We start from the raw sequence: 19,377 nt of genomic DNA on the forward strand, positions 1-19,377 counted from the left end.
AAAAAAATCAAATCATCTCTTGTAACTTTGACAGTATCCAGAGGGAGTCTGGAAGCCTATACTAAAGCAACCACTCACAAGAAAACAGTTTACTTGGAGTCTCTCTCTCTCTCTTTTTTTTAAGTAGGTTCCACGTCCAGCACGGAGCCCAACATAGGGGTTGAACCAACAACCATGAGACAAGACCTGAGCCAAAATCAAGGGTTCAACACTCAACCAACTGGGCCACCCAGGTGCCCCTGGAGTCTCATTTTTAATCATTAAAATTTAGGCTAACCTGGCACACAAGAATATAAAATAGTATTAACTCTTTACCAAATCTTTGAGTACACAATGATTCCTCAAAGTGTTTTGTGGCTTCCTAGCCCTTCGGAAACACTGCTAAATTCCACCAGGATATTTATAACAATCTACAAAGAGGGTCTCACATTTTATATCAGAGTCAATCTAAACTAACAAAATGGCATTCATATAGCATTTCAGAGTTCATAAGGTGTTTTCACAACATTTCATAAATATCTCACATAAACTTCCCGACAATCCTGTGATCAACTTTGGTTATAGAAGCTGGTAATAATCAAACAGAAGTTGGTTTATAATGACTTATGAAGAAGACAAAATTGGAATTAAATGAATAGATAAAAATTATTACATTTTGGGTAAAGGGATTCTTGAGGCATGAGGTTCATTCAGCCTCGGTTTATTTCTCAAAAATAAAAGGTCTTGGTATTTGGGGCGCAGCAGCAAGGAGGCTCTGGGAGCCAGGTGATGGAGGTAACGACAAAAGAAGGAAGGAGACATGAGAAGGAAACACCAGACCAAAACTAAGCTCTATCTAGGTGATGACTTTGTTTAGAACCAGTTTATAAAAACAACAACAAAACCTGAGCTCGATTCCAAACAAAGTGGATGTCCACTAGCTCTAGGCTTGAGCCACATTACATTTAATTTACATTTAATTCACATTACATTACATTTAATAAGATTCCACAGAAATTGTGATACTACTGAGTATCTCAAAGTAAAAGAAAATTTTTTAAAAAGATGTGCTATGGTGAGCGCTGTGAATTGTGTAAAACTACTGAATCACAGACCTGTACCTCTGAAACAAATAATACATTATATGTTAAAAAAAAAAGAAGATAGTAGGAAGGGTAAAATGAAGGGGGGGAAATCGGAGGGGGAGACGAACCATGAGAGACTATGGGCTCTGAGAAACAAACTGAGGATTCTAGAGGGGAGGGGGTTGGGGGGATGGGTTAGCCTGGTGATGGGTATTAAAGAGGGCATGTATTGAATGGAGCACTGGGTGTTATACGCAAACAATGAATCATGGAACACTACATCAAAAACTAATAATGTAATGTATGGTGATTAACATAATAAAATTAAAGAAAATAAAAAAGATTAATAGTGGCTTCCCAGGTTAAACAATAATGGTAATAAAATTTATTCTCCGCTAGGACAGCTATGGATATCCAGAACATGTAGAGTAGGACAATCCTCTCAAGGCTAAAATGACATTCATAAGTTCCTAAAATAGAAGGTCTCTGGTGGACGACTCCAGGTAACAGTTAGCTATCATATAAGGATTAACCTACTACTAAATATAAACTATGAATATAAAAAATTTTTCTATTTTCTCCAGAAGTTTCTTCACTTGGCATAGTGATTAATATTCTTCCACAATGTTGCATTTTATCAATAATTGCCTGAGTAGTATTATATTGTATGGATAGGCCATAATGTGTTTAATTATTCATCTATTGATGAACATTTGGGTTGTGTTCAGTTTTAGCCTATACAATAAAGCTGCCAAATACATCTGTGTAGAAGTCTCTGCATGGACATATATTTTTGTTTCTCTGAGGAAAAAACTTAGGGAGGAATGACTAGGTCATATGCTAAGTGCACGTTATTCTTTTTTCAGGAATTTCCAAGTTGTTTCCAAAGTTGTGTAATTTTCACATTCCCAGCTACAGAATACAAAGAGTTCTAGATGGTTCACAATGCTCATTGTTTTTATTTTAGCCAATCTAATCAGTGTATAGTGGACTGTCTTCATGTTTTATTTTGTTTTTCCCTGATGAATAATGATGATGAGCACCTTTTCATGTGCTTACTGACCAGTAACATCCTCATTGGTAAATGTTTGTTCAAATCTTAGCCCTGGTCTTTGTCTTCATTTTATTTTTTTTAACTGTTCTTTGTCGTCATGTTATCAAGTAGAAAGCATTCTTTAAATATTCTAGATAACAGACTCTTGATTTCAGCTCAGGTCTTGATCTTGGGTTTGTGGGATCGAGCCCTGCAACAGGATCCCTGCTCAGCGGAGAGTGGGCTTGAGATTCTTTCCCTCTCCCTCTGCCTCTCCTGCCCCACACACGTGCTCTAATAAATTAAAACTGTATTGAATAAACCTTTCTCCTAGTGTATGGTTTTCTGCTATCTTACTATGTCTTTCAAAGAGAAAATGTTTTTAAACTTGATTATACCCAGTATCAAGATCAATTTGGGGAGAGCTGCCATTTGAACAATATTGACTCATCCAATCAATGAACAGGTATATCTCTCCAGTTAGGTTCTTTAAATTCTCCCAGCAATGATTTCTGGTTTTCAAGGTACAGGTCTTGGACATCTTTAGTCAGATACATTTGTTTATGTTTCTGGGGACCTTATATAAATGGAATGGGTTCATTCCATTTTCCAATTGTTTCCTGCTACTATATGAAAATACAATTGATTTTTATTCATTACTCTTGTCTCCTGCAACCTTGATAATTTTATTAACTCCAGTAATAGGTTGTTAATTCCTCTAGGATTTTCTATAAAACATTTTATCATAAACAAATAGATCTTTACTTCTTTCCTTATCTTTATGCCTTTTAATTTCCTTTGTTTGGTTTATTGGAATGGCTAGGACATCCAGTATGATACAGAGCAAGTAGTAAAAGCAGGCATTCTGGGCTTTTTTCATATTTTAGTGGAAAACAATTCAGTATGATATTAAGTATGATATTTCATTTCCTACATATATCCTTTATCAGTTCTGAAAAATTCTCTAATATTTGTAATTTGCTAAGAGTTTTTATCATGAATGGGTAGTTAAATTTTATCAGATGTTTTACCTGCATCTATGGAAATTATCATAGGATTTTTCTCACCTCTTTTACTTGATATGGTGAATTCTACCAAATAATTTTTGAATATTAAACCAAACTTGAATTTCTAAGATGAATCCTACTTTATCACCATTTTTTAACTTTTTTATGTACTGCTATATTGATTTGCTAATATTTGATTAAGAATTTTTACATCTATTTTCATGAGGGATATTGATTTCTAATTCCTTCTTTTGTAAAGACTTTTTCAGAATTTGGTAATAGGTTACTGGCTTCATAAAACAATCTGGGAAGAAATCCTTCATTCTCTATCTCTGGAAAAAAAATTTGTGAAAATTTCCTATATTTTCCCCTTGAATATTTGATAAAATTCACCCACTGGGGCCTGGACTTTTTTTTAAAACTTATTTTGATAGCATATTTAATTTCTTTTATAGATAAAAAAGGATATTCAGATCTACTTTGTATCATTTTTTGTAAAGTTATTTTACAGTAAAAATTTCTATTTCATCTAAATTGTTACACTTGCTGGCATAAAGTTGTTCATATTCTATTATTCTTTTAAAGTCTATAGGATCTTTGTGATAATGCTCCTCCTTCATTCCCAATATTGGTAATTTGTATTTTATCTTTCTCTCTTTCTTTATTGTACTAGTCATCTCTGCTCTTTTATTGTTTTTGACCTTTTACTTTTTTTTTTTCTTATGTTAATCCCCATACATTACATCATTAGTTTTAGATGAAGTGTTCCATGATTCATTGTTTGTGCATACCACCCAGTGCTTCATGCAGAATGTGCCCTCCTCAATACCCACCACCAGGCTAACCCATCCTCCCACCTACCTCCCCTCTAGAACCCTCAGTTTGTTTTTCAGAGTCCATCGTCTCTCATTGTTCGTCTACCCCTCCGATTCCCCCCCTTCATTCTTCCCCTCCCGCTACCTTCTTCTTCTTTTTTCTTAACATATATTGCATTATTTGTTTCAGAGGTACAGATCTGTGATTCAGCAGTCTCACACAATTCACAGCGCTCACCAGAGCACATACCCTCCCCAGTGTCTATCACCCAGCCACCCCATCCCTCCCACCCCACCCCCCACTCCAACAACACTCAGTTTGTTTCCTGCAATTAAGAATTCCTCATATCAGTGAGATCATATGATACATGTCTTTCTCTGTTTGACTTATTTCACTCAACATAATACCCTCCAGTTCATCCACGTTGTTGCAAATGGCAAGATCTCATTCCTTTTGATGGCTGCATAATATTCCATTGTATGTATGTATGTATGTATATATATATATATATATACCACATCTTCTTTATCCATTCATCTGTCGATGGACATCTTGGCTCTTTCCACAGTTTGGCTATTGTGGACATTGCTGCTATAAACATCGGGGTGCACGTACCCTTTCAGATCCCTACTTTTGTATCTTTGGGGTAAATACCCAGTAGTGCAATTGCTGGATCATATGGTAGCTCTATTTTCAACTTTTTGGGGAACCTCCATACTGTTTTCCAGAGTGGCTGCACCAGCTTGCATTCCCACCAACAGTGTAGGAGGGTTCCCCTTTCTCCGCATCCCCGCCAACATCTGTCGTTTCCTGACTTGTTAATTTTAGCCATTCTGACTGGTGCAAAGAAGACATCCAAGTGGCCAACAGACACATGAAAAAGTGCTCAATATCACTCGGCATCAGGGAAATCCAAATAAAAATCTCAATGAGATAACACCTCACACTGGCCTTTTACTTCTTTTGGGTTTATCTTGTTCTTAGTTTTCTAGAGTGGAACTTTAAGTGAATGACTTAAGATCTTTCTTCCTTTCTAATGTAAATATTTAAAATTATGTTTTTCCTCTTAAGACTACTTTACTATATCCACTTTTTTTATTATCATTCAACCAAAACATTTTCTTATGTCCAAGTGATTTTGTCTTTGATTCATAGATTATTTAGAAGGATGTTTACTGTCTAGATATATAGTTTTTTTTTATAGTTTATTACTTATTTCTAATACATTTTGACTATGATTAGATAACATACTTTATTTTAATCTCGTAAACAAAATGAGACAATGTACACCTGAAAAAAATGTGTAGTCCATGTTTTTTAGATATGGTGTTCCATGAATGTCAAATGGATCCAGGTGAGTTTGTAGTAATTTTCATTCTTCTAGGTCTCCGATTATTTATTTTTATCTGGTTGCTTTATCAATCGCTGAGAAAGGTGTTATAAAACTTCCCTATTATGTCTGTGGTATTTATTTTTCATCTAGTTGCTTTATAATTGCTGAGACTGTAAAAAGTTCCCACTATGCAGCACGGAATAGAATCATCTGTTTTTCTCCTTTAATTCTACCCATTTTTGTTTCATGTCATTATTTATCTCTGCTAATACCCTTTTCCCTTTTGTTTATTTGATATTAAAATAAGCAAGTCCAGCCGTCCTATGCTGTTTGTATGGTATACTGTTCCTATGCATTTATTTATATTATATCTATTTCTTTATGTTTCAAATGCTTCTCTTTTAAGCAATATATAGTAGAGTCTTGCTCTATAAATCTTTGCCTTTTTAAAATTTTTTTAAATTTTTTTTTAAAGATTTTATTTGTTTATTTGAGAGAGAGAGAATGAGAGAGGGCACATGAGAGTGGGGAGGGTCAGAGGGAGAAGCAGACTCCCTGCCGAGCAGGGAGCCCAACGTGGGACTCGATCCAGGGACTCCAGGATCATGACCTGAGCTGAAGGCAGTCGCTTAACCACTGAGCCACCCAGGTGCCCTAAATCTTTGCCTTTTAATAGGAATAGCTGGACCAGAGGTCAGCAAACTTTCCCTTAAAGGGTCAGATAGTAAACATTCTAGGCTTTGTGAGCCATACTGTTTAAGCAACCTCAGACAAAATGTAAAACTGAGTTTTTGTCCTGCAGGCTTTTGTTTGCTAACTCATGGTCTAAAGACTCTTGGTTAACATCATTAACATTTAACATTGTTGGTGAGAATAGCTCAGCTCTACCATTTTATTTATTTATTTTTGTTACAAGTTTTTATTTAAATACTAGTTAGTTAATATACAGGGTAATACTGGTTTAGGGAGAATTTAGTGATTCATCACTTACATAGAACACCCAGTGCTCCTCACAACTAGTACCCTCCTTAATACCCATCACCCATTTAGCCCATCCCCCACCCACCTCGCTCCATTAATCTTCTTTGTTCTCTACAGTTAAGAGTCTCTTATGGTTTGCCTCCCTCTCTTTTTTTCCCCCCTTCCCCTATGTTCACCTGTTTTGTTTCTTAAATTCCACATATAAGTGAAATCATATGGTATGTCTTTCTCTGACTTATTTCGCTTAGCATAAGAGACTCTAGCTCCATCCACGTCACTGCAAATGGCAAGATTTCATTTTTGTTTCTACCCTGTTTTTAAACTCTGTTACCATTTCTTGACTTCTTTAGATCATTTGAATATTTTTTGGTATTCCATTTTAATACATTTGTTGGCTTTTTGGCCATATCTCTTTGTATTTTTGCATTTTATTTTTAGTAGTTATTTTAGAAGAATAATATATGTTGAAAAACTTTCAAAGTGTAGTTAAGAGTTTACACTGTACCACTTCACATGATATTCAGAAATCTGGCAGCCATTAGGTCCCTTTAATCCTCCATTAACCAGATAGGGAGAAGAGAAGAAAGGAGGATGGTATCAGTAAGGAGGCTCTATGAAATATGAAATAATATTTGAACCCACTTTAAAAAAACACACTTTAAAACTGGCTTAATTAGTGGCTTGTAACCACTAATGCTGAGATAAACATAGATTTACCAATATTGACCTGTTGGATCCAATGCCTACCTAAAAAGAATTGTTTTAAAATATAATTTCAAATAGTATTCAACACTGACAATCTATGTAGAAAGTATACCACAGTCTGCTTAAGGTTAAAGAAACAAGTTAACTACATGCAATTAATAATTTATATAAATCCAGGAAACTGAAATTCATATTAAATTGTAACAATACAGAATTCAACATATTTGGCTTATATCAACTGAAATGTTATGGGATTAGCAAAATATATTTCCTAAGTAGTAAACAGTGCTTTTTTTTTTAATATTACGTGTAGAGCAAAAGAAGTTCTGAGTGAGAATCTGGCTGAAAATTATATTTGATCCATTCAAAGCCTCTTCCAGTGTGATAATAAAGTAGTCCTTCAGTGTTTAAACACTTTACATCTGCAACTGATTTCATTCTTTCAGTCAAAGGATGCATTTATGCTGCCACCATTACATTTTCAGAAGAGTTTAAGTTACAAAACTTGAGAGAGCTTCAAAGCAATACTTAATCTAACCATTCTGATCTTGATGGCTCTGTTAAAAATAATTTAGGACACTAAACAGAAGAGAAACCCTTTACAAAATTGATAACAATTGTTCTTAAATCACATTATTTTAAATTTTCTTTCATAAATCAACTATACTAACCTGAGGGTTCGAGCATTTTATCTGAAGTGACTCTAGGTCAACATGGAGACAGACAACAAATGAATGCCTTGTATCAGGTCCTGTAGCAAGTAGTTTTTGAGATGTAACAGCTAGAGTAGAGGTACAACCCATAGGTTCCACTAGGCAAAGTGTCACTTGTTTTCCGAAAAGGGTATACATGCTGAAATGATGCAAGTTGATAGTCCAAGGAAAAGCATTACCTGGTAACAAGGACAAAGGGGGTAGAGAAGCACACGTATAAAAATATAGTTGTCACTTGACAATAAGGTGTCTATCATCTATTTTTGAAATAGAAAACATTTAATACAGCATCAAAAAAGCGACTATACCAGAGACCAATGTGCTAAACAATTTATATGCTGTTTAAAAGTAATTCTGACAAATGTTTATATTTGTATTTATTATAATATACTACATATCAATAATCCTATACATCATAAAACATAAAGAAATAACATACAGAAATAGAACGTAAGGAAATGAGAGAGATAAATAGAAGTTCTAACTTCCTCTTCCTTCACCCTGGTGGGCTGCATTGTGCAACTGCTGGGGATGTATTCATTATACCTTGGAGATCACAGATCTAGCTGAGGAATAAGAGATGAAAAGAATAAATAATCTGTTATCGTTTATTGGACTGCCTGCATCAAAATCACATGGGTGCTTATATAAACCATAGATTCTTGGTTTCTAATTCAGACCTTCTTAATCAGAATCTCTGGGGGTAAGACCCAAGATGCATTTTGGTATCTTCCGCTGGTGATTCTTATGTATAATATGTTATTTTGAAATAAAATATACTTGATAAAAAATAAGCACTCATAAATATCAGGAGTTAAAACAAAATTCCTTTCCTTCTTTTATACTTTCTTTTATTTATGTATCAGAGATTAATTCATTAATATAAATTATGAGATAAAACTATTTTTTAATGCAGCTATAGATAAAGTGCTTTGTGAAATGATTTTTTCAAATATACTCAGTATTGGAATATTTATCAACATTTATTCTTGAGCTGCCAACTAATGCAAAATAGGTTCCTATGATTTGCAGTTTTGACTTTGCAATTCTACTAGCACCTGTAAGAATAGATATTATAGACATCTTTATGAGGAGCTAAATAATTTTTAAGCAAATTGAAAATACTTATTTTCTAAATAAAGAGGTACTAGTACCTCACTGCAAATAAATTAGAAAATATGATATATAAAGAATAATCAAAACCAGTCCTAAACAAACTAGAAAATATTATATAAGAAGAAAAAACTTGTCAAAATGGGAGGTACTGATAATCACTGAAGATAAATTAGAAAATATAAAAAGAAAAATCAAAACTAGTCAAAACCCTGTCACTCCCAGTAATAACTATTAACATAACTAATATTTCCTTCAAGTCTTTTATTTCCCTACATTGTGCTGGATATGCCCACACGGTTAGAAGCAGGGTCACAGTGTAAATACCAAGTGAATTACAAACTGGATCATACTATATGTTTATACATACACATACATTATATATGGAATATAAGTAATAATTTGAACTATGGTGATATTAAGTAGATGCTACAAGGTAGGTTTTTATAAGTATGAATACTCAAAATGTCTTGACCAAATATAGTTCCTAAGATTAAAATTAGAATCTTTGAAATTGAGACTTGGATACTAGAATGAATCTAGCTACATAGTAGGCCACAATAACTTGACTGGAAACAATGAAAACTGCATAATAGTATGTGGTCAGCACTGTGGCCCTCTGCCTGTCTTAAGATTTAAAATATTTGCCCCCAAGAAAGAATGACAAACATTAAATCATCTGTAACTAATTCTAAAATTTTTTAAAAACCTACTCAAAGTTCCATGCTATTTTACAAAATAAACTTTTTGCCAAATGCCTTAAAATATTCTGGAATGATTTCAGGTTACATATTTTAAAACTAGTAGTGAGCTATATATAGTTTTTCAAATTTTATGTTATCCAAGAAATGCTAAATTGTGGGTATGTTGAATGAAGAGCACCAAATTTAAATTTGTTAAATTAAAAATAAAATCCCAAATGACATTAGTACTATCTCAGGTGTGTCTCTGCTTCTCCTTTGGAATGAGACCAATAAATTGAAATCCGTTTTATCATATTCTAAGTCTTAAACAGAATCTTTTAAAACAATACTTTACACCCATTTATTTAGTCTGCAGATTGTCTTTTAAGAAAAAGCACACTCTACATGTAATGACAAAAATTCCCACAATTAATCATTGTGAAATAAATTATCAAAACACAGCAAATCATTAGCTGCACAAGTATTCCTTTCACATACATGTACACACAAAATAAAAACACCTTACCTATTTAAAACACTGGGAATATAATATTCTAGAGGCTCCCTAAAAGATGTTCAGACGTCCGTGGCAGGCCAGAACCACGAACTATTCTGAGACTTTCAAGACCAGTATTTTATACTTTAATTGTAAAGTTCTAATGCTGTAACATGTTTTATTTTAGATAAACTATTGTTGGCAAAATTCAGAAATTTTCAAAGTATCTAAAGAACAAGAAAAATGAAAAACAAAGAAAACTTATAATTCCATTTCTGTGTAAATTTGTGAAAACTCTATTATTGACAGAGAAAAAGGTACCCAATAAAGTAATTATCATGAAAATGACAAACACACACTGTTTTAATTCAGATTAAATAATTTGGAAGAGCATGAATATGACTGAGCTGTGGGGAAAAATAAATATATAAAGAAAACTCAGTAAGACCATGCGCTACATGTATCAAAAATGAGGAAGAGAGCACTGGAGTTTATTAGATAATATTAATTTACAACCGAGAAAAATTTTAGAAAGTATACACGGTGGATTTCCTTACATTGTATGACATGTTGCTGATTTTGCATGATACCAGAAGCAGAATATAAAAAACTGCTTTAGATAACAAAGAAAATTATATATGTATTATACAACCAAACACTCAAAAATTTTATTATCAATGTTGGGGTCAGTGAACAGTGACTAATTACTAGACCCTCATCATACAAATTTAATTTATAATCTTGAATCTTGGTGGATAATGATTAATATTTTGGAAAGGGAATCAGTTTTTCCCTTTCTAAAGATACTCTACTAGACTACAGGAAAAAGTATATACACTTGGGGCCAAAGTGAATCACTTTAGAAACTTCAATGTGGCAAATAAGAAAGTAGGTCAATATTGGAGATACTCTCATTTTTCTTTGCTTTCTTAACCTTAGTCATTGTCTTCAGAAACAAAAAAAGTATCTTCTAATTTTTTCCATTATGTTCCACAATCCAGTATGACTCAGGCAGTTTTTTATTTCAAATATGAACTGGTATAACAGAAATATTTTACTATCTACTGTGAGGTTAATACTTTTTGACAGATATATTATATTCTGCAAATATAAATGAGCCAAAACTGCGAACACTGTTTTCCCAAACTACTTAGCACTTAATTGATTTAAGACAGTTAAGATAAAGGGTTCTTTAATTCTATGTGATGTTAATTTAAGTAATGGGTACTTTCAAGGAATGAGGCATTAAAAATAATATGAATATAACCAATTTTCCTGGCAGAGAGCAGCCAAAATGCCTAGAAGAGAGGTAAATGAAAATGAGTAACCTATAGATTTATTTGCTCCGCAACCAAAATTCTCCATTTTGGAACAATATTAAAAACACAAATAATTGGCAATTAAAAACGGGGAGAGGATGCAGCAACTTCTTCCTAGAAACATCACCAAAGGCAAGGGAAGCAAGGGCAAAAATGAACTATTGGGACTTCATCAAGATAAAAAGCTTTTGCAAAGCAAAGGAAACAGTCAACAAAACCAAAAGACAACCGACAGAATGGGAGAAGATATTTGCAAATGACATATCAGATAAAGGGCTAGTATCCAAAATCTATAAGAATTTATCAAACTCAACACCCAAAGAACAGATGATCCAATCAAGAAACGGGCAGAAGACATGAAATGGGCAGAAGACATGAACAGACATTTTTCCATAGAAGACATCCAAATGGCCAACAGACACATGAAAAAGTGTTCAACATCGCTCGGCATCAGGGAAATCCAAATCAAAACCTCAATGAGATACCACCTCACACCAGTCAGAATGGCTAAAATTAACAAGTCAGGAAACGACAGAAGTTGGCAAGGATGAGGAGAAAGGGGAACCCTCCTACACTGTTGGTGGGAATGTAAGCTGGTGCAGCCACTCTGGAAAACAGTATGGAGGTTCCTCAAAAAGTTGAAAATAGAGCTACCGTACGACCCAGCAATTGCACTATCGGGTATTTACCCCAAAGATACAAATGTAGTGATCCAAAGGAGTATGTGCACCCCAATGTATATATCAGCAATGTCCACAACAGCCAAACTATGGAAAGAACCAAGATGTCCATCGATAGATGAATGGATAAAGAAGATGTGGTATATATATATATATACAATGGAATATTATGCAGCCACCAAAAAAAAAAAAAAAGAAATCTTGCCATTTGCAACGATATGGTTGGAACTGGAGGGTATTATGCTAAGCGAAATAAGTCAATCAGAGAAAGACATGTATCATATGATCTCACTGATATGAGGAATTCTTAATCTCAGGAAACAAACTGGGGGTTGCTGGAATGAAGGGGGTTGGGAGGGATGGGGTGGCTGGGTGACAGACATTGGGGAGGGTATGTGCTGTGGTGAGTGCTGTGAATTGTGTAAGACTGTTGAATCACAGACCTGTACCTCTGAAACAAATAATACATTATATGTTAAAAAAAAAAAAAAGAAGAAGATAGTAGGAAGGGAAAAATGAAGGGGGGGAAATCGGAAGGGGAGATGAACCATGAGAAACAAACTGAGGGTTCTAGAGGGGAGGGGGGTGCAGGGATGGGTTAGCCTGGTGATGGGCATTAAAGATGGCACGTACTGAATGGAGCACTGGGTGTTATACACAAACCATGAATCATGGAACACTACATCAAAAAAACAAATAAATAAATAGAGAAAAAAAATGGGCAGAGGATCTGAACAGTTAGTATTCCAAAGAAGACATACAAATGACTAACACATATGTGAAAAAATGCACAATATCCCTCATAATCAGGAAAATGCAAATCAGAACCACAAGGAGATATCACCTCACACCAGTAAGAATGGCTAGTATCTAAAAGACAAGAAATAATAAGTGTTGGCGAGGATGTGGAGAAAAGGGAGCCCTTGTGCACTGTTGGTGGGAATGTAAACTGATGTAGCTACTATAAAAAACAGTATGGAGACTCCTCAAAAAATTAAAAATGGAGTTAACTTATGATCCAGTAATCCCACTACTGGTTATTTATCCAAAGAAACAAAAACACTAATTAGAAAAGATATATGAACCCCTATGTTTACTACAGTATTATTTAAAAGTCAAGATATTCAAACACATTCTAAAAAAAAAAAAACCACTTTTTTCTTTTTCCCCTTCTATTCTTTTTACTCCCTTCTCCACATTTTATGTATATGTTGTCACATTTACATCTTTTTATTCATAATTTTGTGTCTAATTACAACCATTTCTTTTCCACTTAAAGAAGTCTCTTTAGGGGTGCCTGGGGGGCTGTGCCTTCAGCTCAGGTCATGGTTCCAGGGTCCTGGGATGAGCCCTGCATAGGGCTCCCTGCTCAGCGGGGAGTCTGCTTCTCCCTCTCCTCCCCACTAGTGCTCTCTCTCGCTATCTCTGTCTCTCTCTCTCTCAAATAAATAAAATCTTAAAAACAAAAAGAGAAGTCTATTTAAAATTTCTTGTAAGGCTGGTTTAGTGGTGAGAAACTCCTTTATCTCTTGTTTGTCTTAGAAACTTTTTCTCTCTCCTTCAAATATGAATGATGATCTTGCCAGGTAGAACATGTCTGAACCTAAATGGCAATCAAATCAATATAGACTGCTCTTTACTTAGGATGCTATATGAGCAACTCATGGTAACAACAAACCCAAAACCTATGACAGATACACAAAAGATAAAGACAAAGAAAGCCAAACATAACACAATGGATACTCATTATTCACAAAGAGAGGAAGAAGAAAGGAACAAAGTACCAAAACAACCAGAAAGCATATTTTTGAAGTGGCAATAAGTACATACCTATCAATAATTAAATGTAAATGGCCTAAGTGTTCCAGTCAAAAGACATAGTGTGGCAAAATGGATAAAAAACAATGTTGATCTATATGCTATCAAGAGACTCAGCTCAGATCTAAAACATATACAGACTGAAAGTGAAGGAATGGAAAAACATTCACCATGTAAATGGAAGAAGAAAAAAGCTGAGGTAGCAGTACTTGTAGCAGACAAAATAGACTTTAAAACAAAGACTGTAACAAGAGACAATTAGGGCAATGCATAATATTAAAGATATCAATCCAACAAGAGGATAGAACAATTTTAAGTATATACTCACCCAACACTAGAGCACCTAAATCAATAAAGCAAATATAAACAGACATAAAGAGAGAAATTGATGGTAGGGTAAATAATAGTAGGGTACACTTTAACACTCCACTTATATCAATGGACGGATAATCCAGACAGAAAATCAGACGGGATCAGGCACGTTCAGGGTGGTATGGCCATAGAAACAAACTGAGGGTTCTAGAGGGGAGGGGGTTGCGGGGATGGGTTAGCCTGGTGATGGGTATTAAGGAGGGCACGTATTGCATGGAGCATTGGGTGTTACACGCAAACAATGAATCATGGAACACTACATCAAAACCTAATGATGTACTGTATGGTGACTAACATAACATAATAAAATTAAAAAAAAAAATCTAGACAGAAAATCAATTAGGAAACAATGTCTTTGAATGACACACTGGGTAAGATGGACATAACAGATATATACGGAACATTCCATCCAAAAACATATAATACACATTTTTTTCAACTGCACATGAAACATTTTCCAAAACAGATCACTACTAGGCCACAAAACAAGCATCAATAAATTTAAGATTGAAACGAGAAAGGGAAGTAGGAGACAGATGCACAACCTGCAGTAGCTGAAAACAGGGACCTCCTGCGAGTCCCCATGGTTGCATTCCTTGCAACAGCTTGGAGAGAGGACAGCACTTGACCAAAGCCCATTTGTGGATGGTTGTCGTCCCAAACTGCATCCTTACTGCAAGGGGTCTGCACATTTCCATGTGCATTTTGTGAAAGCCTTTTGTATATATGACCGGTGTTTTGTTAATACATGTAAATATAATTATCAAAATAAACAATCTTTTCAAAATGCTTTAAAAAAAAGAATGAAATCATACCATGTATCTTTTCTGATATGAAACTAGAAATAAACTGCATGAAAAAAAACTGAAAAAATCCACTAACATATGGAGATGAAACAACATGATACTAAACAACCAAATGGTCAATGAAGCAATCAAAGAAGGAATAAAAAAATACATGGAGATAAATGAAAATGAAAACACAAAAGGTCCAAACTCTTTAGGACACAGCAAAAGCAGTTCTAAGAGGGAAGGCTAGCAACACAAGCCTTCCTGAAGATATGCTGGCTAACTGAACACAATTAAAAAAAAGAAACAAGAAAAAGTTCAAATAAACAATCTAACCTTACACCTAAAGTAACTAGAAAAAGAACAAACAAAACCCAAAGTGATGAGAAGAAACGAAATAATATCAGAGCAGAAATAATGATAAAGAGACTAAAAAAAAAAAGAAAAAAATCAACGAAACCCAGGGCTGGTTTTCTGAATAGGTAAACAAAATTGACAAACCATTAGCCAGACCCATCAAGAAAAAAAGAAAAAGAACCTAAATAAATAAAATCAGAAATGACAGAGGAGAAGTAACAACTGACATAACAGAAATACAAGAGTGTAACAAAATACTTTGAAATATTACATGCCAACAAACTGGACAATCTAGAAGAAATGGATAAATTACTAGATACATACAATATTCCAAACTGAACTATGAAGAAATAGAAAATGTGAACAGACTGATTACAAGTAATGAAACTGAACTGGTTATCAAAAAATACCCAGAAAATAAAATTCCAGGATCAGATGGCTTCATAGGTGAATTCCACCAGACATTTAAAGAAGAGTTAATACCTCTTCTCCACAAACAATTCCAAAGAACAGAAGACAAATCAAACCTTCCAAATACATTCTACAAGGCCAGCATTACGCTGATAGCAAAACCAGACAGAAGACACCAGAAAAAAAGAAAACGACAGGTTGATATCCCTAAAGAAAATGGATGCAAAAATCCTCAACAAATATTAGCAAACTGTATATAACAATACATTAAAAAATCATTCACCACAATCAGGTGTGATTTATTCCAGAGATGCAAGGATGGATCAATACTCACAAATCAATCAATATCATACATCCATCAACAAAGAGTAAAAATCATATGCTCATCTCAACAGCTTCAGAAAAATCATTTGACAAGATTCAACATCCATTCATGATAAAAACGCACAACAAAGTGGGGTTACAGGGCATACCTCATCATTATAAAGGCTATATGAAAAAGCCACAGCTAGGGTACCTGGGTGGCTCAGTCTGTTGAGTGTCTGCCTTTGGCTCAGGTCATGATCTCAGGGTCCTAGGATCAAGCCCCGTGTTGGGCTCCCTGCTCAGTGGGGAGCCAGCTTATCCCTCTCCCTCTGCCCCTCCCCTCCTGCTTGTGCTCTTTCTCACACACACACACTCTCTCTCTCTCTGTCAAATAAATAAATAAATAAATAAATAAAGCCCACAGCTAACATCATAGTCAATTGTGCAAAACTGAGAGGTTTCCCTGTAAGGTCAGGAACAAGACAAGGATGTCCACTCTCACCAGTTTTTATTCAACATAGTACTGAAAGTCCAATCTATAGCAATCAGGTAAGAAAAAGAAGAGGCATCTATATTGGTAAAGAGTAAGTTAAACTGTCACTATTTGCAGATGACATGATATATATAGAAAATCCTAAACAACTCCACCAAAAAACTGTTAGAATAAATTAATTCAGTAAAGTGGCAGGATACAAAATTAATACCTACAAATGGGTAGGATTTCTATACACTAACAAAAAAGAAAGTGAAAATTTAACAAATCCACCATTTACAATTGCACCAAGAAGAATAAAATACCTACGAATAAACAACCAAGGAGGTGCAAGACCTGTACTCTGAAAACTATAAAATACTGATAAAAGACACTGAAGACAACACAAACACAGGGAAAGACATTCTATGCTCATAGATTGGAAGAATTAATGTTGTTGAAGTGTCTGTATTACCTGAAGCAATCTACAGATTCAAAGCAATCCCTATCAAAATACCAACAGCATTTTTCACATAACTACAGCAAGGAATAACAAAATTTATACAGAACTACAGAAAACCCCAATTTCTAAAGCAATCCTGAGAAGAACAAAGCTGCAGGTTTCACAATACCAGATTTTAAGATACACTACAAAGCTGTAGTTATCAAAACAGTATGGTACTTGCACAGAAATATTCAAAGATTAATGGAACCAAATAGACAGTCCAGAAATAAACATGCTTATATGGTCAGTTAATCTATGATAAAGGAAGCAAGACTATACAATGAGGAAAAGATAGTATTTTCAATATATGATGCTGAAAAACTGGACAGCTACATGCAAAAGAATTAAAGTAGACTACTTTCTAACACCAAACACAAAAATAAACTCAAAATGGATTAAAGACCTAAAAATAAAACCTGAAACCATAAAAATCCTAGAAGAGAGCACAGGCAGTAATTTCTCTGACATTTGCCATAGCAACTTTTTTCTAAATCTTTCTCCTAAGGCAAGGGAAATAAAAACAAAAGTCATCTACAGGGACTACATCAAAATAAAAAGCTTGTGCAGAGCAAAGGAAATAGCACAACTAAAAGGTAACCTAAGGAGTGGGAAAATATATTTGCAAATGACATATCCAATAAAGGTTAGTATTCAAAATAAATAAAGAACTTACATAACACACACACACAATGAATAATTCAATTAAAGATGGACGAAAGACATGATTAGACATCTCTCCAAAGAAGACATCCAGATGGCCAACAGATACATGAAAAGATGCTCAACATCACTCATCAGGGAACTGTAAATCAAAGCCACAATGTGATGTCACCTCATACCTGTCAAATGTATCGAAAACATAAGAAACAAGTGTTGGCAAGGATGTAGACAAAAAGAACACTCAGGTGCTGTTGGTGGGAATGCATATTGGTGCAGCCACTGTGGATAACACTACAGAGATTCCTCAAAAAAATATTAAAAATTGAAATCTATATGATCCAATAACTTCACTATTGGGTATTTACCCAAAGAAAACAAAAACACTTACTCAAAAAGGCATATGCACCTCTATGTTTATTGCAGCATTATTTACAAGAGCCAAGACATGAAAGCAACCTAAGTGACCATCAACAGATGAATGGATAAGAAACACACTAGCATATTACTCGACCATAAAAAAGAATGAGACTGCATTTGGACAATATGGAAGGACACAGAGGGTATTATAAGTGAAATAAGTCAGACAGAGAAGGAAAAGTGCTATATGATTTCACTTATATTTAAGAAACAAAACAAAGAAGAAACAAATGCAAAAACAGATTCTTAAATACAGAGAACTGGTAGTTGCCAGAGAGGAGGAGGGTGGGGGAGGTGAAATAGATAAAGGGGATTAAGAATAGATTTATTGTGAGGAGCACTGAGTAAAGAATAGAACTGTTGAGTCATTATACTGTACTACTGAAACTAGCATAACACTGTTTATACTTCAATTAAAAAAAAGAAGAAATGAAAAACTTAGAGCTCAGTAGCAGATTCATGGTGGTCTAAGAAAAGAAAACACCAATGAACCTATCAATAGAGGACATATCAGGGCATTTGGGTAGCTCAGCTGGTTAAGTGATTCTGTTTCAGCTCAAGTCATGATCTCAAAGTCATGAGATCGAGCCCTGCATTGGTCTCCATGCTCAGCCTGGAGTCTGTGTGGGATTCTTTCCCTCTTCCTCTCCCTCCCTATCTGCCCCTCTCGCAGCTCATGCTAAGGAAGGAAGGAAAGAAGGAAGAAAGGAAGGAAGGAAGAATCTTTTAAAAACTGGAGGATGTATCAATAGAAATTATTCAACCTGAAAAAAAATTTGAAAAATTAACAAGCCTCAGAGACCTGAAGAACAACATCAAATACACTGATACAAATTTAACACAGACCCAGAAGGAGAGAACAGAGAAAAGAACAGAAAAATATTTGAGGAAACAATGGCTGAAGAATCCTAAAATTGATATATAGCATTAACACATAACATCCAAATAGCTCAACCAAGCCCAAATAGGATGAATACTAACACACAAATACCTAGATTTAATATACAGAAATTAGTGAAAACTAAAGAACCAGAGAAATTCTTGAAAGCAGTAAAAAAAAAAAAAAAATCATTATATATAGGAGAAAATCAATACATTTAAAAGCCGACTTTTATGTAAAATAATGGAGTTCAGAAGGCAGAGTATCAACAATATCCAAATTATGGAAGGGGTGATGTGGTATATATACACAATGGAATATTACTCAGCCATCAAAAAGAATGAAATTTTGCCATTTGCAATGACATAGATAGAGCTAGAGAGTATTATGCTAAGTGAAGTAAGTCAAAGAAAGACAAATACCATGATTTCACTCATATGTGGAACTT

The 19,377-nt window shown here is 34.5% G+C and overlaps 1 protein-coding gene across 12 annotated transcripts in view; it reads right to left on the reverse strand.

Moving 5' to 3' along the window:
* Positions 1–19,377, reverse strand: part of VPS13B (vacuolar protein sorting 13 homolog B) — a 768,399-nt gene that overhangs the window by 366,058 nt on the left and 382,964 nt on the right. For all 12 annotated transcript variants that reach the window (XM_064588058.1, XM_064588057.1, XM_064588054.1 and 9 more), the window contains one exon: positions 7,611–7,831. In XM_064588058.1, coding sequence (XP_064444128.1) covers positions 7,611–7,831 — 221 coding nt within the window. The remainder of the gene's footprint in view (positions 1–7,610; positions 7,832–19,377) is intronic.

The sequence above is a fragment of the Mirounga angustirostris genome, unplaced genomic scaffold (assembly GCF_029215605.1).
Source record: "Mirounga angustirostris isolate CCGP_5_RB_7025 unplaced genomic scaffold, mMirAng1.0.hap1 SCAF_4, whole genome shotgun sequence".
Lineage (NCBI taxonomy): Eukaryota > Metazoa > Chordata > Mammalia > Carnivora > Phocidae > Mirounga > Mirounga angustirostris.